The sequence below is a fragment of the Pipra filicauda genome, unplaced genomic scaffold, assembly GCF_003945595.2.
Source record: "Pipra filicauda isolate LSUMZ 115617 unplaced genomic scaffold, ASM394559v2 scaffold66_size7647185_pilon, whole genome shotgun sequence".
Lineage (NCBI taxonomy): Eukaryota > Metazoa > Chordata > Aves > Passeriformes > Pipridae > Pipra > Pipra filicauda.
The window spans coordinates 2,905,614-2,927,197 of NW_024104831.1; the positions used below are offsets into that span (position 1 = coordinate 2,905,614).

The 21,584-nt window shown below is 37.2% G+C and overlaps 1 protein-coding gene across 4 annotated transcripts in view; it reads left to right on the plus strand.

Moving 5' to 3' along the window:
• The first annotated feature begins 431 nt into the window (after positions 1-431).
• ETV1 (ETS variant transcription factor 1) overlaps positions 432-21,584 on the plus strand; it is a 65,763-nt gene continuing 44,610 nt past the window's right edge. The window contains exons 1-5 of one of the 4 annotated variants that reach the window (XM_027723221.2): positions 432-568; positions 1,156-1,289; positions 2,078-2,165; positions 3,923-3,970; positions 13,699-13,752. In XM_027723221.2, coding sequence (XP_027579022.1) covers positions 1,245-1,289; positions 2,078-2,165; positions 3,923-3,970; positions 13,699-13,752 — 235 coding nt within the window. In that variant the 5' untranslated portion in view covers positions 432-568; positions 1,156-1,244. Of the gene's footprint in view, positions 569-855; positions 962-1,155; positions 1,290-2,077; positions 2,166-3,922; positions 3,971-4,344; positions 4,487-13,698; positions 13,753-21,584 lie in introns of those variants that run through there. The other 3 variants (XM_027723219.2, XM_027723220.2, XM_027723223.2) reach the window with 3 other exon arrangements.

Here is a 21,584-nt window from a genome sequence, read left to right on the forward strand (position 1 = left end):
ACCGCCGGGCGCCCGCAGCACTTTGCGGGGCAGCTCTGCCATCAGAAAGGGCGCGCGTGTGCGTGGGGGGTGTGCTTCGCTTAGCAGAGTCAGAGAAGCGAAACTTTTTAAAAATAAATTTTTGTGAATGGAGGAGGTTGCCTTGCCACGCGGGGGTGTGTGGGGGACACGGTGTGCCCGCGGCAGGATCCCAAGACACCGCCGGGCATCCGAGTGTGGACTTCCGAGCCCTTCCCCCGCCGCCGGCGGAGGGTCAGAGGGGAGCGCGGAGCCTGGCCCCCGGCGCTGGCGGGGCCGGGCCGGGGGCGGCGGGGCCGGGGCCGGGGCCGGGGCGGGCGGGCGCGCGGCGATCCGGCGATCCGGCGGGGGGCGCGGGGAGCCAATGGGCGGCGGGGATCCGCCGGCGCGGCTCGGGGGCCCCTGGAGGAGGAGGAGAGGAAAAACCACGGGATTGAGCTCTGTCAGTGGCGCTCGCGGCTTCCAAGGGGGAAGTGCCGGGGAATAATTAATGTTTTTATTAAATTTGGAGGGAATTTTTTTGCAACCGATCGCCGCGCGTGGCCTTCAGGTGGGTTCTTCCCCCCGCAACTTTGCCCGCCCGCCCCGCAGGATTGCGCGGCGGCCGCGGGCTGCGGGAGCGATCCTGGGGGAGAAGGTGGCTGGGTGCGTGGGGCGGGGGGGGGCGTGTGTGGTGTGTGTGTGTGTGTGTGTCTGTGTGTGTGTGTCTGTGTGTGTGTGTGCGTGGCTGCGGCTGCCGGGCGCCGCCGCCGCGAGGTGCGCGGCGAGCCCCGCGTTCGCCATTACGAGTTGAGCACACGTTCGCGAGCGCGGGGGCTGCCGGTGGCGCGGATCGCCCGCGGGCACGGCGGGCAGTGTAAATAAACCCCTGCCCCTCGCCCCGCTCGCCGCCGCCTCGCAGTCCTTTTGCTCCGCGTTTCGCTGGCAGGAGCGCGTAACCCAGGTGAAGGCAGAGAAGGGAGGGTTGTTTTTATGAATGGGACTCTTTGAGGTTAATTAGCTATGCAAATGCAAGCAGTTCATTCATGCTGCTGCCTTTTTTTTTTTTTTTTTTTTTTTTTTTTTTTTTTTTTTTTTTTTTTTTTTTTTTTTTTTTTTTTTTTTTAAATCTAAAAGCCATCTTGTATTCCCCTCTAGGCTGATTGGAGTCCAGATCCCGAGGAAATCTCCAGATCAAATGCCCAGTAAATAAAACACAGAGCTAAGACTCGTGGAAGAGCTGCAGAATGGATGGATTTTATGACCAGCAAGTGCCTTACGTGGTCACCAATGTGAGTGATCAGTTCAAAGTTGGTGTTTATAAACTTGACTCCGACTTATTTCTGTGGGGGAGTTTTACAGACACAGTCTCTGCTTTGTTACCGCTGTAGGGGCGACTCTTCATCTGGGAGCTTTGCCTGCAAGATGAGCCTATCTTCTTAGTTATTGCAATAAAGCATCGTGTTCTTTTAAAGACAGTTTTGGGATGATTAAAAAATCATGCACATGATTAGCGGATGAGAGGAGAGAGCAGCAGCAGCTGCATTCAAAGTTTCTGGCTGTGTTTGCCTGCAACGTTCAGAAGAATGAAGTTGAGGCAAACATTAACCTTTTTTTTTTCTCCTTTTATTTTCTTTCAGGACTTTGCAAACAATTTTATAAGTAACAGGAAAACAAAGCAGTCTATTTTAATTTCATATCTGGGTTCTTCTGCATAGCTTACGCAGAAGGGATTTATGGGCTATTGTGTAGGTTTGTATACTTTAGATGCTAAAAATACACAATTGGTATTGTGTTGCTGCTTGAGCACATTATATATGTATCTGTACAAATAGATGTCTACATAGATAAATAAAAATGTTTTGCATTTGGCCACAGGACTCTTTTGGAGGATGTTAGGGTGCTCAGCAATATCTTTTGTTAGAAATTTAAGGCTGCGAGACAATAATTTCCCTGTTTGAAAATGTAAAGAATTTATGCCAACTTTGAGTATCCTTGATTAAATTAAAAAAAACCCACACCAAACCAACCAAAATCCAAACCTTCAATTTCTAAAGTAACTGATCTTTCCTGTTTATAGAATCCGCGTGGGAGAAACTGTAATGAGAGACCGACAAATGTCAGGAAAAGAAAATTCATTAACAGAGACCTGGCTCATGACTCAGAAGGTGAGGGCTTGTCATTCCCCCTCTTCCCTCCCCCTTCTCCCTTTCTTACTGATGCAGAGAAGCTTTTTGAGAGCTATTTATTTATTTTTGAGATAAATATATGTAGATCAATCTGAATAAACTGGACAAGAAAACTGCCTTTATTACTGCAAAACAAACTGGCAAAGACAGCAAATTGATGAAGTTGATACTCTTTGCTTGACTTACCCTGTTGGGTTTTGTGCACATGTGGCACACAGGTGTCGTGCACTGAGGCCAAGACTTCGCAGCCTCTGACACAAGTCATGGCACCTGGCTTTTTCACCATCAGACCTCTTGAGATTTAAGGCTTTTTTCATTCCTCCTGTCTTTTAACATCCTTTTCGCTGGTATGTCTTCACTGGTGGTAGCAGGAGTGAGAGAATGTGGATGTGGAGACTGTTGATTTTCATTCTAGCTTGCTGTAGAGCTAGTGGTCAGGCTTCTGGTGTCTGCTGGGCTGTTTCTGTTGTTGTACAACACTAATAGGGTTAAAAATCCAGGGAATTTCGGTTAATGAAGCCTAGAATTGAGAAAGTTTTGGAGGGCCAAAGATTTATAACTTAGTCCCATCCGTAGTCACTCATGTTTGTAGCTTGAGGACTATGGGCTAGTAATAGCTGTTAACACTTCTTTAGGTTACCAGGTCTGTATATGTGCTATGCCTACACCCCTGTGAGTATGTAAGACATACAGGAAGGCATGTAGGAGCCTATAACTTACCCCTGTATAAATCTTATCAGGTTCAGGACACACTGATAAACTTTTCAAAATCCCTACTTGCCTGGAAAAGTAGATTGAAAGGAAAGCAACTTTCTGATTTTCAGTTAAGCCATTTCCCAATGTGAACGTGAGGTATCAGTCCACAGGATAAATGAATAGCCTCTGTCATTTAAGTTTATGTAAATAGTTATCTGTCAGCATTCATAAGAGAGGAAGTCTCTCTCAAAATACAGTAAATTAAAAATAAACCATTTGTTAGTTCAAATATCCTACTTAGTCTTAGTAAACAGAATTTTCATAACTGAGTTTCTGAGGTTTCCAAGTAAGCCGAATGCTGCTCTGGTTTACACCCATTGTAAGCAACTGATTTCAGTGAATTGCAAAAGAAGATAAACTGCTACAAAACTCATTCTATGAAGAAAGTGGTTTTAACTTTAAAGAAGTACAGTGAGTACAGCATAGAGGAAATAGTGGTGATTTTCTTGTCATATGAAGTAAAACATAAGGGGAAGTACAAAAGATTTCCCATTTCTGTTTGCTGTTGCTGCATCTCAGGTTGTGGCTTCAGAATTTTTATGTGATAGATATGACCCTACTATTAAAAATACTCAATTATTGCTCAGGCAGAACTTCTGAAGTCTGAGTAAGCTTTATCTGGGGCAGATATTGCAGGAGGAGGCCTGAATTGTATAAGGAGAAATAGCTCAGCTATTATAATTATAATTTTTAACTTTTCTATGTATTGCTGAGTGAGCCTTTTATACTACAGAGCTTCGTTAAGGTTCTAGTTATTATTTCAAGAGTTGACAATACAGTAAGTGCCTGGTTTTTTTATTAATAGGTGTAGAAAAATCATTAACCGATGCCCCAAAATACCTACTTTGTCTATACATTTGACTGCCAAAATAGGATGCATGTATATTGTTCTTAGGGAAAAATATATTTTTGAACATATTTTAATCTTATGAAAAGATTAAAGGTATGAGTCTTTTATCTGTGTCTTTATGTTTTTGCAGAACTCTTTCAAGATCTCAGCCAATTACAGGAGACATGGCTTGCTGAAGGTAAGGGAAAAAACTGCTTTTAAAAAGAGGAAAAACAACTCTGGAGGGGAAAAAAAAGTCCTGAACTTGCTGTCTTAATGTTCAGCCCAATTAATTGAGCTCTAAAAGAGCCACCTCATGTGTCATGCATACATTAGAGCCTCTGATGAGTTTGTCTTTGGGGACTCTGGGGCTGCTCTACCCAGTGTCATCACAAATTACCAGGAGAAATTGCTTCCAGCTCACAATCACATCTGCTTTTGGCAAGAACTAATGCACCAAGACTTCAAGTTCTAAGCCTCTGTTCAGATTTTAATTGCAATTGATCAGGTTTATATTATTGTACCTCGAGAGACTACATACAGCCAGAACTGGGCTTGCTGTTTCCTTTTCAGCAGCACATATAATTATTTGGTGTTCTGGTGGAGTACTTTTCTGATGGCAGAAATTAGTTTCTCTGGGTTCATCGGGACGGGATGCTTCAAGATTTAAGTGCAAGTGTCTTCTTTCCACCTTGTTCACAACACAGAACATTAGGTGTGTATGAAGTACTTAAACAGTACCTTTTTCTTTATTTTCTCTGTTTTTTTTTTCCTAGAAACCTTTATCTATTTTGCATGTTATTTTTGTCTTCGTATTTGTAGTTGTGAGATTGTGTACTGGGTGATTAGAAAATTAACATTGGTGTGTTTTACACATGCATGTTCTTTTAGTATTTCAAATAATCTTGCACAGCACATTCTAATGAAGAGAGAATGTTTAAGAACAATAATGTACAAATCTGAATTTAGAGTAGTTGCTGAGAGATTCATTTAACAATAACAAAAATGTGCTGCTGCATTAAAAGAACTTTAACAAGTTGCAAGATAGCTTTGTGCTAGTTGAAATCTATTTGTTCTTTTCAGCAATATTTTCTGATTTTTTTTACTTTGATATTTACAATACTGTTTATATCAAGCATCAAGATTTTTGTGCATTGCCTGTTCTTAATATTTCTGGTCGACATTTATTAAACTTCTGCATCTGAAATAGATGAATTTGATGAAAGTTAAAAAAATCTCTCTAAATTTGTCCTGATTCAAATGAATCTGAGTATTCACATATGTTTAATTTTTATCATGTACAGGACTGTGCACAGCTGTTTATAGAAGAGATGTTCTGGTTTTGTTGGGTTTTTTTTTTGAAAGGAGGGATGTTGAGGTGAAATGTTTGCTGTTGGTTTACAGAGAGGGAAATATTGCTGATGACTACTTGCCTACATACTGATTCTGTTTAACAGCTTTATATATAGTTAGTCAAGTTCTTTAGCTATAAGTAAGTTGTGGGGTATTGTTTATTTTGATGACATTTTTATTCTCAGCATTATTTTTAGTATATGGTTATTCTGTATATAATCAGAAAGCCCTCCTTAAATTAATGGAACAGAGGATATATTTTTATGAATTAACATGATTCTTTCCTAATAATTGAAAACAGGATGTCCTGTACTAAGATAATTTTTGTAGTATAATGAACAGATACAACTGTAGCTGTCTCCCTGTGGTAATTTTCCTAAGGAACTCTTTATGTGGTATTATCTCATTCATTCTAGCAAGCTAGAATTATGTTAAAATACTACTCAAAAGATACTATTTTTATTTGGAGAGGATAACTTTGATTTTTTCACTGGCATGGATGGTTTTGTTTCTGAAAAAATTATATTCTTTGATCATAAGTTAGAAAAATACAGGCATATTCATAATGCATGTGCAGATAATAATGGAAATTTAAAAATAATACAGAATTTAAAACTAATGATTTCTGTAGGTACATATATATTAATATAATTGCAATTTTTACTCTAGAGGCATTGCTTATTTTTGATTAGAATGAATTGTTCGAGAGCATTTTTACCTCTTTGTCAGAGTGTATTTCACTGAATAAATTTAGATCGGTTCTGAGAGAGAAGGGTGTCTAGTCCTGTGTCAGCTAGGTTGAGGAACCTTCTTAAAGGTAAATAAACGATCCAGTAAATATTTAAGAAATGAAAAAAAAAGTTGATTTTTTGCCTAGCAGAGGATAATAAAGCTAAATAATGTTATTTGTCTATAGTATGTTATAGCCAAATATTACAGGTTTTCCAGTGTCCTAGAAATACTGTGTTTCGGGCCAAGCCGTGGTTTTAACTGTTTCATAAAACACAAACTTTGCACAGCTTTCCTACGGGCTAAACTAAAACTGAAATAAAAAGTTGAGAGCATCAAGTATTGAGCTGTTAACTTGATCCCAAAGTTTTAATAAAAAAACCCCCACCCTAAACAACTTTCAGTAGTCTTTATAATGTACTAGTGTTTGAGGATATTGTAGCTATGCTCAAATGTCTACATGGATGAGCTTAGCCAGGAAACAGATTTTGAAATCAGACTTGTTTACCCATTGCTAGATGTGTCCATTTATGTTCTTCTGGACCTTTATAGGCTAGAAGTCTGCCAATTTGGCAGCATCAGTAGTGTTTACATATTTCTTTTCATGAAGCTCTGGAGCCAGGGAAATGACCATGAAATTTTAAAACATCTTGACCCTTTTTAAGAAAAGCAGTGGCAGCTGACCAGGTTTCTCCCACGAGTTCAGATCCCCACTGGGGAGTAACCAGGTCAAAAATCTACTTATTAGTTAGGAGAAGAAAGTGAGTTGCATTTTATGGCACACAAATATAATGCTTGAGAATTTTTTTTGTTTGCTCTTCCTTGAGCTATCCTTACCACATCATACATTTTAACCTGGAGATTTTTACAGTTAGTGTCACCTGTGACAAGTTGGTGGTAAACAAATAAACAGAAATGTATTCTTTTCCTGTTGGAAATGGTGAGTGGTTCACATGTATTAAAGAATTAATCCAAATGTAAACAATTCAGTAACCTCTTTAATATTTTATTACTACATAATTAACAAGCTGAATACTACTTACAGAAAGCTTACAAATGTATTCCACTAGCTGCATACTAGATTTTTATGGAAATGAGTTTTGGTTCTTACTCTGTGCAGTATTATATATGTAAGAAAGAATCTAAATTATTTCGATGTAAAACTTACTCTGAATAAGGTTCCCTTGTGTCAGTTGTTATGCAAGACAGAAGATAGAGTATAACTGTTTTCTGATGCCAGAAATTTAAAATGGGAAGCCTTTAATAATTTCGTCAGTGTTCAACCTTGAAATAGTTAAAATTACCTATTGCTAACTAAGACAAATATTATTCAGGTATCTTTTCTTTTATATTTAAATAACTCAGTGGCAACATTTTGTCATGATAGTACTGTAAAATGACTTTATTAATTCTATATATTTGGAATCAGATTGGTTCTGACAGATAACAATTGTTCAGTGCTTTGAAAAAAATGGTTCAAATATTAATCTAATGTTATCATGGTAGCTCTTACTTCTTACTGTGGAATAAAATGAAGAGAGAACAAATTCTTAGTGAGTGAGTGTCTCCTTTCTATGGGGAGAGCATTTGTTTTTGGGGAATAATAGATTACCAAAACCCAGATTTTTATTTAAAATTACTCAGATACTAATTTCTCCTACAGCTTGTTAAAAATACATAAAAGGCATCCCAAGCAAACACAAATAATATATGTACTAGATCTGCTTCTTAGAGCAATAGATAAGAAGCTTCTCAGATTGTAATATACTGAAAAATAAAATACAATGTTCTTTGAGTGATTTGGAAAAAAACCCAAAAATATTAAGTGAACAGAAAGTGGTTTGAAATAATAGCTACAGGTGACGGGTTCATGACTCTACTGTGGCTTAGCTACATGGAGTGGATGGCTTCTACAAGCTACTAGTATTCAGAAGCCAGTTTTTAGTATCTGAAAGTAAGTAATTTTTCTCAAAAAATTAACACCCAACTTCGGCATGAACTTTAGAAAAGAAATTTTTGCCCTCTGCTTTCCTAACCTGAAGGTCCCACCAGTGTCGCAGTGATGTCTAAGCAAGTGTTGGCTTATAGTTTATTTCTTAAATGAGGAGGTATGAAAGTAAGTAGCTTCTAGTTCTTAAAGGATTATTTTTAATAAAAGTACTAGATCTTCAAGTAGTACTCTAGTTAGAGTGGCTTTGTTTAATCCAGCTAACTAGATTTTTTCTCCCAAAAAGTTGTAAAATTTACGGAGTGTAAGGCAAATTCTATGTAGCCATATTCAAGAATTATCTACTTTTATCAATTTTTATAGTAGTAATAATAGTCAAAAAATGATATCTTCATGGCTGAAATCTGTCTAATGAGGACACACACTCTTAAAAGCAGTGAAAAGACTTTTAGTTTATAGTACAGAGAATGTCTCCTTTTTTCTATTTTTTTTTTTTTTTTAGCGGATTCTAGTGATCTGGCAGATTTGGTTTTCTAATACTCATAACTTGTGCTCTTAAATATCTGTGCGAAAAAGGAGAAGAGTTAGATTAGGCAAAATGGGAGGGAAGGGGCTATTATTTAAAAAAAACCCAACAAAACCCCAAAGAAGTAAATCCACCAAAAATCTGCAAGTCTTAAGTCTGCAAGAAGTAATAGTCTGAAAGTAGTAATGTTTTTCTTGTTTGCTGGAAAAGTAAATAACTTTTACTCAAAATAATAATTTTCAAAGGCATAGTGGAGTTTGCTAACCATGAGGCGTGTAGCGAAATGTTAAATGCAAGTGCTCCTTGTAAGCTAACTTTTTTCCTCATTTTTAGTATAGCAGCAAATGAAGAGCAGATTCTGCAAAACCATCTTCATATTCCTAGGGATTATTCACATAAGGAAGAATTTTGAGATCTGGAGCTAGTTTTGAACTGCATTTAAGTTTATTAGTCAGAGCATCTCACATTATGTAAAAAGGGTTTTGGCTTGTTTTGACAGCAAATCCAGTGCTTATGGGAAATAATATTTTTTACTATCTTGAAATTTGTCACTGTTTTGCTTTCTGAATGCTTCTTTGTTAGAGACAGTTGTTCCCGTGGAAAAAAGAACAACTACCAACTAACGCCCCCCACCCCCCAGCTCTTTCAGGAATTAGTTACAATTTAGCCAATCTTTCAGATATTCAGACTTGACAATGAATCAAAGAAAACTCAATAGACCCATTACTGTTGAGGCCTGAAGTCTTATTTTAGCCGAAGCCAAAATACTACTGTTCGTATAGAATTTCCTGTCAATTTCAATTTCTTTTACCACTTTGAATAACTGATGGATATTTTAAAACTAATTGCTCTTAGCTCTAAAAGTGAAGCATGAGGTCAGAGCACACAGTACCGCAGGAAGTGTTCTGCTACCCAAAATAAAGTTTTAAGTGAAGCATTTGCAGCTTCTTGTTTTTCTGGAACGTTTCCGTTTTTTTTTTTTAACAGGAACACCTTTCCCTGGAATGCAGCTCGGCTTTTGGAAGCAGTTTTTGACTGGGAGTAGGAAGAGTTAAATTTAAGCCCTTTATAGTTTGCTTAACTTTTCATTTATAATGTTCCTCAGCAGGTCTGTGCTGCATCTTGAGACAAAGCAGTGAAATCAGTGTGTTTATGCCTAAAGTTCAAGTTTACTTTGCTGTAGCTCTCTGGAAGGGTGTGACATGAAAAGCTTGTGGTTGGGGCCACATGGTTCATGCTGGACTGTGTTTTTGTGAATGGAGGCAGAACTCCAGTTCTGACTGCTTGTCTTGAGGAATTGCTTCGGAGATCAGCTGTCTCATTCACTGGCAGAAAGAATGACTCATACATCTTCTGCCTTGTTTGGCTCCAGGTCATTGTTACAGTGGATAGAGCTGGTTTTAATTAAATATTAACTCCTTTTGTCCTGGATGCTTGTTAATGGGAACTTTTTGTTTACTTGCAATGAAAGCAAGCTAACAGGCCCTAGTTTTAAACTTTTTTTTCCCCCCACAAAATTGCTTTCCATTTGCAAAATGATCTGTCAGTTCAGCTTTTCAAAGATTGTTTAAAGCTCTAAAAACTACAAACAAGTATTAAGTGTTTTTTGTGCTGTGAATGTTTGCATTTGGCAAACTGATTTTAACTTAGTAGGTAGTGAAACTGTAAAACCTAGACTGATAACATCTCAAGATCATCATTAACATTTCTGTACACTTCCCAAATCCTCTTGAGACCTTATAGCTATAGTCAGAAGAAAAAGAAAACTTTTGGTAATATTCTAGGCTGAGTCGGATAGTTTATGCTGCAGATGTCTGCTTCAGGAGTGTGAGGCTTGATGGCTCTGAATGTGGAATGAACTGATGTAGCTGCTTCTGCTATTAGCAGTAAAAGCCACATGCTTAATATCTTTCAAAACCTTTTATTAGTCTTTTGGAATACACTTGCCTTCTCAAACCCCCATAATTAAGTAGCTCAGGGAAATATTCTCATTCGGTTAGGTGATCATTTCAGATATCTTTTTCAATTTTCCTCGGAATGGCAAAGTAAAAAAAAAAAAAAAAAAAGTTTTAGTGATTTATGCACTGTGTCTTGTGTATGTTAACAGAAGACCAATGAAGATTTTATGGCAAGCTTGCTGAGTTGCAGTATTTGTGAATAAAAGAGGAAATGAATGGCATATGTATATAAATGTGCAGACAGTTGCAACACTGCAAGTACATTTTCCTTTCAGACATTCATGTTGAAGGATCTTTACTAGTCTATTTAATTTGCTACAAAGTCTGCCTGTAATTATTCAAACTCCAGGTACAAAAGCCCTCTTCTACTTGAGTAATGGGATGATGTATCCCAATGATTTGCCCTCTCACAGCAAGGTGCTGGTGGAAGGAATCTCTGTGTATGAGGATGATTGCTTGCATTTCAGCAGCATGATCATGTGCAAGTTTCAGTTTTGCTAGTTTAAAAATAATATCGGATTAAATGAGGAATAATTTGCGTTTTCATTTCCACTAGCAGATCCTTTTAATTTCTCCCTATAGCCTTTTGGGCTCATTTCTAAGGTACTGATGCTACTAAAATTAGATTCCAGTAGAAATGCATGTTCATGGGTTGAACATTTTGGATGTTGTTATTTGTTTTGTTTATAGTTGGCAGGGTTTTAAATACTTCTTAACTTGCTGTGTTCCTTTCTCTAAAGAGGCTTTTAAGGCTATGTTCATATTGTATTTAAATTTTGACAGTGCAGTCTTCACCGGTTTCCAGAGTACTGATGAAGTGATGTACTTTGATCTCTATTAAATATGCCTTCATAAATTTTGGGGATCCATGAATGAAGTACATTTTTCTTGTTTATTCCATAAACAAGAGCAAATCAGGCGTAATGGCAGTAATATAGAGGTTTCCATGACATATTTTATTTTTTCCTTACTCTATGGCTGGGGAAAACCAAAAAGGACCTTATTTACTGATATTTATACATAAAACTCTACAACAGATTTGTTCTGGACTAAGTCAGTTTAAAGTGATAGAACCAGAACAAAGCACTGGTGAAGCTGTCTGGTGCGCAGAGTATGCTCTATGGAAAGTTATATGATATTGGCTGTCCCAGTGCTGCAATCACTAAATGTAGCCTTTGTATTTAAACAGGAGTGGTTTTTTTTTTTCTTTAAGGCTTTTTCATATATCCTAGATTCACAGATTAATACATATATATGTATATATAAACTGCAGGTGGGTGTTAAAAAATTAAAGTTCCACTAGCCTCCTTGCTGCATTTGAAAATGATAGCTGGCTTAAGAAAACTGCGTGGGATGTGTCTTCTGTAAACAAGAAATTACTTGATACAATTACTTTAAATCTGAATGTACTCACAGACCCTTGAAAAACAATTGGAAATATAAGAAATCCTTGTGAACTGATTTTTAAGTAGAAGACTTTGATTTCATAATTGGATTCTTCTGTGACAGTCAAATGGTTGGCATTTTTGTAAGGAAAATGCCAAACATTTGCATGCAGTCAATTGCATGAAATGTCAGAAATTGCAGAGTGTTAATATTTGGGCTCCCTGAGTTCATTTTTGGTAAAAGTTCTGTAGTTTCTCTGGAAGAAAGAGAAATTTAATGTGTCAAAAATACTGGGAATATTTGGGTTGGTAAAATAAGTGTTTTATACAGCTTCAAACTTTGAGGAACCCACATGTCCTCAGAGGCACTGATTTATCCTAAAAGGATGGTTTACTGTAATGTTATTTTTTTCTTTAAAAACCCAAACAACAAAGCAACAGTAGCTATGCTTTTTTTCCACAGTAAGGCTAATTACACTTAGTGGGTTTATCTTACACTTCTTTTCAAATCTGCGTTTGCATATTTCCCAAGGTCATTTGTTCTTAAGGAGTACTTTCTCCAATTAAGACAGTAAGATTTTAAATTTCTTTTAAAATCCAGAGCTAATAATTTTTCAGTGTAATGAGTTTGATTCTGAACGCTTTACCAGGAAAAAAAAATTCCAGTTAAGTCATTAGAAATATTTCCTGAGTAAGGAGTGGAGATCTGGTCCATGAAGAGTACTGTAGTGCACATTGAAAATAACTGTAATTATAGTTAAATATGTATTTTAAATTCAAACAAATTATAACTGTTGTACATATATGATGGGGAGTATGTGCTTTCTAAACTAGAAAATGCTCTGAGGGACATGAAAGTTACATTTTATCACTTTATGTGTTTAATAATTTGATAGTCACAGTTTTGATAAATGATTATATAAGCAGCATTTACCTCTCAAGTCTCATTGGGTAACCACATCATGGCAGATGTTAACTTTTAATGAAGATCATGTGAATTATTTGCTTATCTTCAGACAAGAACTGTGTAAATTAAAGTATTTTTAAACAGATAATTTTATGCAGCTTTGCTGTAGTGATTCCTGTTAGTGTGTATGTTGAGGAAACGATGACAAAGTTGAGATGATAAGCTGGATCTCTCTTGGGATGTACGCAGAAGCAGTCTTGCTCCGAGGATGCCGTTTCTCAGTGTAATTTTCTGCAGTTACTTGAATGCATTCATCTGTAATATACATTCAGTGGTATTTCAGCTTAAATGGTTTAAATGATTTTACAACACCGTTTGAGAGATGGTTAATGTCTTAGATATACAGTGAAAAGGAACTGGGGTACCACAGGAGCAAAATTATCCATTGGCAGAGCATGAAATTATTGTATTTTATAGTTCTGGTTTGTGATGAAAGTTTCTTAAAAGCAACAATGATCCTACATAAGATGAATGGATATTAATGATGATTTTTGCTTTAAGTAAATATTTTTTTTTTATGTCTGAAATGGTGTCATTGAACCAGGAATTCTGTGGTCTGGTAAAATAGTTCTTTTTGAATGTTTGAAACAATAACAGAAAATCCCTACTGTGTTGGCTGACTACCACAAGCAATTGGAATCACATTTAAGTAAACCGAAGGTGTGGTAGTTTGGGGTTAAAGAAGCATAAGTGTTAATCACTAGGATTTGTTTTTATGTTCAGATATTTTGAAACTGAGCACTGATGAGTTTTACCTGTGGCATGGTAGGTCCAGACCCTGGTGCGGGGAGTGAGGCAGGGCAAGTCAGCCCATTCCCATTGCTCTGTGCCAGGGCTGCTGTGGACTCAGACTGCACCGCACAGCTTCACCCCAGGGTTTATCAGATATTAAAATGATGCTCTTGCCTGATTTTCATACTCAACAAGGAAAAAAAAATCCTAGTTTTAAACTTGGCAGTGCTTTGAATTAAGCACAAGTCTTTATTTATGCTATAACGGCTTCTTTTAATTCTTGTTTTTTGTTTGTTTGTTTGTTTGTTTTTTTGTTTTCCTTTCTTCAGCTCAGGTACCTGACAATGATGAGCAGTTTGTGCCAGACTATCAGGCTGAAAGTTGTAAGTATAGTACGATTCATCGCTTTCTTAAAAATGTGTATTTGTATATTTATGTTTGGGTCTTCATATTTGTTATTTATTGTGTCATCTGCAGTCCTTTTGCTGGTTGGTGACATCAGTGTGATGAGTAGATAAAGCAAGTGGCATTTTGATGTGCAGCCAAAAGAAGTTATTTGGGCTGAAAGTATAACCTTTAGCAGGGGGCCCTCTCCTATCATTCCCACCCTGAGCCCCAGGGAAGCATGGAAAAACTCAGGTTGTGGAGGTGGAAGGAGTTTGTTTGTCCGTAGGGTGAGCAGAGGAGCATTCTGAGCCGGTACAGATCAGATACCGTGGGACATAGGAGGCAACTCTGCGGAGCAGCAATCAGGCTGCTCAACACGTTTTGTATATCAACAAATAAATACAGTTCTCTACATAATCAATCAAATACAGCCACTGCTGAAGCATTTTTCAGTTGTCTTCGCATGTGGCATTTTGTTGCTCAGACAAAATTTCCCTTTGAATTAATGAGAGGAAGCAGGAGTTACATTAAGCTGAATGTTTTGCTTTGTTTTCTACTCTACTTAACAAGGACCTAAACCTATTTTTATCAGCCTATGCCACTCGAGTCTTGCTTTCACCTGCTAAAATGCTACTGTTCTGTTAAGCACTGGCTCCCCTTTGCTGTACCTTTGGTTCTGCGGTTTTCGGTGGTTACAAGGACATAGCATGAGAAACATCTGACAAGGTCATAGACTTCTTGGAGCACCTTTATGCATTTTTATTCCTCATGGCAAGACTTCATCATCAGAAGTCTCTTCTAAACAGTGTCTGCTGATTGTAGCAGAGCGCATGGGAGCTTTTCCATTTTGCTAGATAACTTAAATAATTTATCCTATCGGAGTGAATTACTGCAGTTCACTAAACCAGATAGCTGTTAAATACAGCATTCATGTACTGAAACATTAAGATTAATATTAGAGAGATTAGGAAGAATTGCATTAAAATAGTCTTTAACCCAAAAAACAAATTCAGTTTTCCTATAAATCTTTTAGATTATTTTTCCAGTTATTTAGGAATTGTTCTAGGAAGAATTTATTGAGAGTATTCATAACAGCATTTTGTGAGGAAAAAAACCCCACACTTTTTTTTTCATCCCCTGGAATTGTTGCTGTGCAGGATAGTATTCCCATGCAACAACAATTTATTTTTATTTTTCCCTCAAAGTTCATGTTCATAAACCAACCAAAAATCATAGTCACTTTTCAACTTATAAAGTTGCCCTTATAACAGATTTTTTCCCTACCTCTCTCTTAAAAGACTTTAAAAAAAATTATAATGTGAAAGCCAAAACAATCTATAAATTGAAAATTGGATACGTTATTTTCCATAGGGAATTGTGCCCAAATATAGTCATTCATGCATGTATCCTTTGTGTAACAGTACAAAGTTCAGTTGGGGCTTCTATTAACCCACAATTATCGTTATACAACAAGTCAATGATTCTTGGAAAATACTTTGTGAGCTGTGAAAGAAAAGCCCCATTGAAGCTGGTCACTGCTTTTGGTGATAAAGAAATACTCCTAATATGGTTATTTTATTAATGCTGTTGTATTTCAAAGTTCCTTAGCCACAGCTTACACAGTATTATCAAAGGAACATTTATTTCTTCGTTTCAGTTGGTTTCTTTATCTTAAGTAAAGGTCAGGAGAGCTTCCTGGTGAGCTACTCTGGCAAAGGTTATGGAGTTTCAGACGTATACTTGGTTATAAGGTATGTAGCTGTGGGCTCTGCAAAACGGGAACAGAGATCAACATAGCCAAAGCCATGGGGAAATTACTGCTGCAGAAGTAGCACAATTGTGACCGTTTTCTTTAGGATCCAAACCTGCCTTCAAACTCCATTATAATGACTTACTATATATAATCCATACCTCTGCACGGTACTTGCCCCGTTACTGGCAGCAGTCTGGCAGGAGCACTTTGGTTTTGGTTTTTTTTTTTTTAATTTATTTTTATTTTATACATGGGAGAGGATGGACAAGCTTTCATGGATTTAGTGTTTAATGCATTTAATTGAGCCAAAAATGGTGAAGGATAGAAGTGTAAACCAGTGAAGGAGGTCACAGCCACTGTAGTTCAAAGGCAACTAAACTGTGGTTCATTGCAGAAGTTTTATTTATGGAGCTGGATATAGGTAGAGGGGTGTGGTTGATGTGCAGAGTACGTAAAGAAAACTGCAGTCCTCCAGTGAAACAGTTACAATCTGCAGTCCAGGTGCAAAAATTAATGACATTTTATTTCAGGATTCGTTGCTTGAGAAATGGGCTTTAAAGCTGAGGCAGATCTGCGGTGTTAAACTGAAACTCATGACATTAAAAGGAGACTTAAGAAACTTTGGTAGCAGTAGCAGTACTGGAAAGCTGTGGTTAAACCTTTCTTGCCTAGAAATTACCAGCTTGGTGATTTGAAGAGGTCAGCTCTTGGAGCAAGATGTGGAAGGTAGCAGAGGAACATGCCAAGATCATGTGCTGTGTCCTACCACTGAGCAGGATTAAATGCCCCTTAAAGTGCTGTGGGTTTTGCATTTTTTTCTGTAATAATGCTTATAACTAGTGAAACTGCACTGGTATTAGTAACTAAGGGAAACATTTAGTTTAGATTAGATATACAGTCCACTTTATCCACTCAGGGATTTAACTTCAAAGCTAGCTTGGGACCATGAATATTTCAATTATGAGTTGCTATTAAACTTCAATCCATTTTCAAAAAGCAAACATAATATGTGTATTTATAGTTAGGTGTAGGCTTTAGATATTATGAGTGAGATCAACAGCTAGCATAACTTCATGTGGTATTATTGACGTTATTGGAATTACGCATATTTCTATTAGCTAAGGATCCGGCATGTCAAGCTTCCCCTTAATGCTTTAAGCTTCAGTTTACCTGTTTAAGGTAGAATTTATTTTATTACTCCTTTATGTCTTCTGGAAAGGGGTCCTTCCTACCATAAGAATCTTAGAAATGTCTGCACTTTCAAACCTTCCTTTTTTGTCATCAAAGCCCCATCTTCTCTTACCTTTTTATTAAATATTTTTTTATCTTTGCATACCTATCACAAAGTACCTTTTTGTAGTTTTGCTTAGAGTGAGTGGAATGTAGAGTAGAAAACAACTGCCTTGTTCGGATAAAATTTGAAAAACACAACACAGTTTAGTGTTTCTTGTAACCTTCTGCTTTCTGCAAGAACTCAACTTCTTGAGTTCTGAGGGAGAAAAATGTATAAGAAAAAGATTTTTTTTGTTGTTGTTTTTTGAAGTTGCACTAGGAAAATATTGAGTTGCATATTAGTGTAATTTTCTTACTTTTTCATTCCCATTCTCATACAAAATAAAGTCCACAAAAAGAGTGAGGAATCACTTTTACAGGCATTTACTTAAAAGTTCTGTGTTAGGCAGGTTGGTTTTGCCTTATTCTGAATCTGCTTCTTCAGTTCAGCTCACCTGTTTGCTGAATATTCAAGTGACTTCCTAATGACTCTTCTTTAAAACAATTACATGGGAAGTTGTGTAAAGAAAAGATGCAAAATATTTTTCCCCTAAAAAGGTGAATGCTTTTTCTTTTTTTTCAATCAGAGTTCTGTATATGACTCTTTTTTCCAAATTCTTATCTAATTCATAAAACTTAATTAAGCTGTTCTTCTGTCAGTATAAAGTCAGTATTCACATGTGGAGAAGGGTGACCTGTGTTAACTTCCTCAGATAAGGTTTCCTATTGTTTCAAGTCCATTTTCATATACTGAGGAGGAGCCAGATCCTGAACTGCTTGTAATCAGTGGCGAGGCTTTCAGATACTGTAGAACAGCAAGGACTTTCCACTCCAGGAGTAAAAATGAATAAAGTGTTCAGTTTGCTTGAAGTCAATAGCTGTTGAGGTGAAGATTGCTTGCTCCCATTATTTGGATGGTTTCTGTGACAGACACAAGAGGAAGTAGGTAGGATTTGCTGATGTTTAAAGGATGTAGTTGGCAAAGAAAACTTGGTATTGTCAACAATACCCTGAACTGTAATTTGACCTATGTAGAATTGGTTATAAATGGGGATTACCCCACACCAAACCATATTGCCTTGTGTCTTCATAGCATAATCACGTTTTGTTTTGTTTTTATAATATGTTTTTGACTAATCTATTTTTTTAGAGTTTTCTTTTTTCTTTTTCTTCTTTTGCCCTGAAATGTCAGTTGCATATTTAAAAATAATGAAAAACTCTTGGTTTTGGCTTTTTGTTTGTTACTAGATTTCTGTTAATGAAGATTTGTCTTGTACTTCATCTTCTTGATCAGTTTTCTTCTCTTTCATTTTATTCCTGTGTTGTTTTCCAGATCATCACAGCCTTAACACTGCCCAGGGGTAAATGTTAGTGTTAGACTGCAGCTGTTGACAGTAAATGGGAAGAGCTGGCTGTAAAATCCGTGCTCCTCCATGTCTGATTAAACTTTAAGATAGGAAAAATACTTTTTTAGTAGTTATTTTGTCGCTGATCTTTCATGACCTTTATTCTTTCTCTTACCTCTTTTTTGTTCCTCCAGTTTTAGCAAAGGAGTGCTTTCAGTGTAGATGCCAGGAGCCTTAAATTATTCAGGGATGTGCTTTTTAGATGCTCTGGCTTGCAATCTTTAAAAGCCTGTTAAAGAGATTCTTTACACAGGCTTCAGGTAGCTGTATTCTTCTGTCATTTTAACTAATGGTGTAGGATATTCCAAACGCACTTTAAATGAGGAAAAGCTTTAATATTTACTTATATGTTTGCAGCATGCAAAATAATGATTTTTTTTTTCGCACTACCAGGTGAAAAATGCTATGTTTGTTTTACTTTCTTTCTCTTTCTTTCTGTGATTTAAATTTCAAAGATGAATTTCAGACCTAGAAGAGCATTTCCTGTTTGCTTTAGTATAGCAAGAGCTGATGAGCAATTGATAGAGGTTAATTTTCACTTAATATTACATATTTTGGAGGAAAAAGCCCACATAATTAAAACTAAGTAGAAAACACCAGAATACTATAAGTTCTGACAGGCCTACTGAAGTCAAAAGGAGATCTATTTAAGGGATTTGTTTTTGGTTTTGATGCAGAATAGTTTAATTTTGCAGCTCCCAGAGAAAATTTTAGTGGACCAAAAAAAATGACATTTTTTAACGTGATGATTCACTACATAGGCAGCTGGTAGTTATGTCTTGGTAGTGCACAATGTCCTAGAAATTGCAGTTGGTAGCATTTTGGTTGTGTGTGTGTGACGAGTTGCACACACTAGTGTGTTTTCAGGTTAGTTTTTTTGGGGTCTTTTTATGGTTGTTTTTTTTTTTTTTTGTGGTTTTTTGGTTTTGGTTCCCCCTCCCCCTAAATTTTGCCTTTTTTAGAGTCTCTGTGTCTGCAATCACCTTTTCTTTGAGTGTAGCTCTGCAAGTGTGGTGCTGCAGCAGGCAGTCCGACAAATATCCTACTAGGTGTTGTTACTTATTCTTGGTGCTGCGCTGTTCCCTGGTAGGGCTCTCTGCTGCAGCTGTGTTTTGTTTCTTGCCACTTGTCTTGAAACTACTTCCTTCCATAGGTCAGATGTTGTCAAATACAGAGAGATTTAGTTATTTATTTTAGTGCATGCCCGACTGTGATGGATTCTTTCTTAAGGGCTGTGAGAGTCGGGGTTTTGTGGTTCGTTCCTGCCTTTAGCTTTGCATGACCTTGGGCATGTTGCTTAACATCTTTGTTTCTGGTTTGAAGTAGGTACAGAAATGCATGTATCACTGTGCTGTGAGATACACAGCTTTCTTAATGATCACTTATCTAGAGATCTCAAAAGCATTTTACAAAGACAGTCCGGTGCAATTGCTGTTGTAAGAGCTGGAGAGGTCAGACTGAGGAGTCGATGCTGACCACCTTATCTCTCTCCGTAGTTGCCTTAGATAGCCTCCCTTCTTTCATTGTGTCACTGAGCACTTGCTTCCTTTGTTTAAAGCAGGACCGAAACTGTTACCAGCTGTTAACTTTCTTTTCTCTCTCTCTCTCTCTTTTTTGTTTTTCTAATTCACATTCAAAAGAAATTACGAATTGTTGTCTTTTTAGAGAACTTTGTGGGCTCATTTTGTGGTTCATTGCTGGGCATTAGCCTGTGTTAATATGGATTTTTTTTTCCTCCTTCTTCCTCTAGAGTATTTTTGGAAATATTTACATCTGCTATAGTCGCGTCTTTTTCCATAATTGCAAGATTTAATTATTGGAAAAGTTTTACCAAGAGGCAGAGTGTTGGTTGTAATGCCTCGGACTTCTGATCTTAACAGTAGAGAATTCATGGTTTTTTGTGATTTTAATAAGCAGTTTCTGTTTATTTGCGTTTCTGCTTGTATTTCCAGCTTTGAAGGTGGAAGGACTTCAGGTTCTCCTTTGTCCTGGATTGTAATAGTGGTAGTGTCTCAGCGATTTTGTAAATACTGGTGGTGGCAATAGCACAGTGAATCAAATTAGAAGACCCCATCAAGTACATAACTTCTGATTTTTAAAACTTTTAAAGTGTGAAAGCTTTCTTTCATAGTGCCCAGCATGCATGTGAGTTTTATTGCCTATGGAAGGGTATCTCTGGGCATCCACAGAAACAGCAGACACAGCAGACACCTTATGCAGACATCATTTAACTGTACAGGACCACTGTGAACCTGATGGTCGCCAGCAATCTGGCTTGTGGGTTTTTTTCCCCCTGTCTCCCCTATGGCCTTCCATCAGCGTGTCCTTGCTCAGCTAAGCTGACTTAGTTTCCACAGAGCCCCATCCTGGTTTGCTGCTTTTTTATTGCAGATTAAAGGTTTGGATTGCATGTGGAGGTTATCAGCTAATGAATAAACTTCAGTCATCCTGTCCTGTGATAAATCTCTCTCCTAGATCAAAGATGAAGCATGTAGACTTTTTTCTTTCAAATGGTAATTTCTTAAGGCTGTCAGATCACTTCTTAAGGTCTGCTTACATAAAAACAAAAACATTAAACATATTTTATTCAAAATGTTGAATTTTCAGTTTTAAAAAAGCCTTCTATTTCCTCTCTGAGGAAGCCTCCCCTCCTTCCTTCTGTGATGGTCCCATCCGTGGAAATACCGGTGATCCTCACATTGTAGCTTTTAGTCACAGTATTTTCTTAACACTGCAGTTACTTAGTTTTTAAACAGGTAGTTGTTCAGTTAATTTCATCAGAAGTATGTGTATGTATTAGATCTTTTCAGTTCCAGTTGTGCTAAAGTATGCAGAAACTTCTTTCAGCTGTATTGTCACATGGAAACCAAATAAGGCAGACTGTAGGGTGTTTGTTTTGACACAAAACTGTTATTCTCCTAGAACTCCTTTCCATGCAGTGTTTTTGCAAAATGCGTTTTGAATTTCAGTAGTAGTCTAAATAATGATTTGAAAATCCATGAGCTCTGGAATGATGTAAAATTAGGCAGTCTGCAAGTTGAGTCCATCCATTTCTATTTATTATATATGTTTCTTTAGTTCAAATGTTTTTAGTCTGTATAATTTTTTTGTCTTCTGCTTGCTGCCTCAGCAACTGAAGATAGACATCAGGCTCTCCCATGGAGTGCCATGAAGTTTTCAAGGGGTATAGCAGGTAAAAAAAAGAGGAGAGAGTGATAGTCCTGTAAACATCAGTTAAGCTTTGAGGAGTCTGTGACACATTCCTGTCCAGTAGGACCAATATCGCTGTCCTCTGTAAGCATAGAGGAAAAATAGTCCTTGTTTCAGGTGTTAAGTCGTTTTGATTTGGTCATGTGCGTTTCAGTACTAGGAAGTAATCACAGTGAAGCCTTTTATA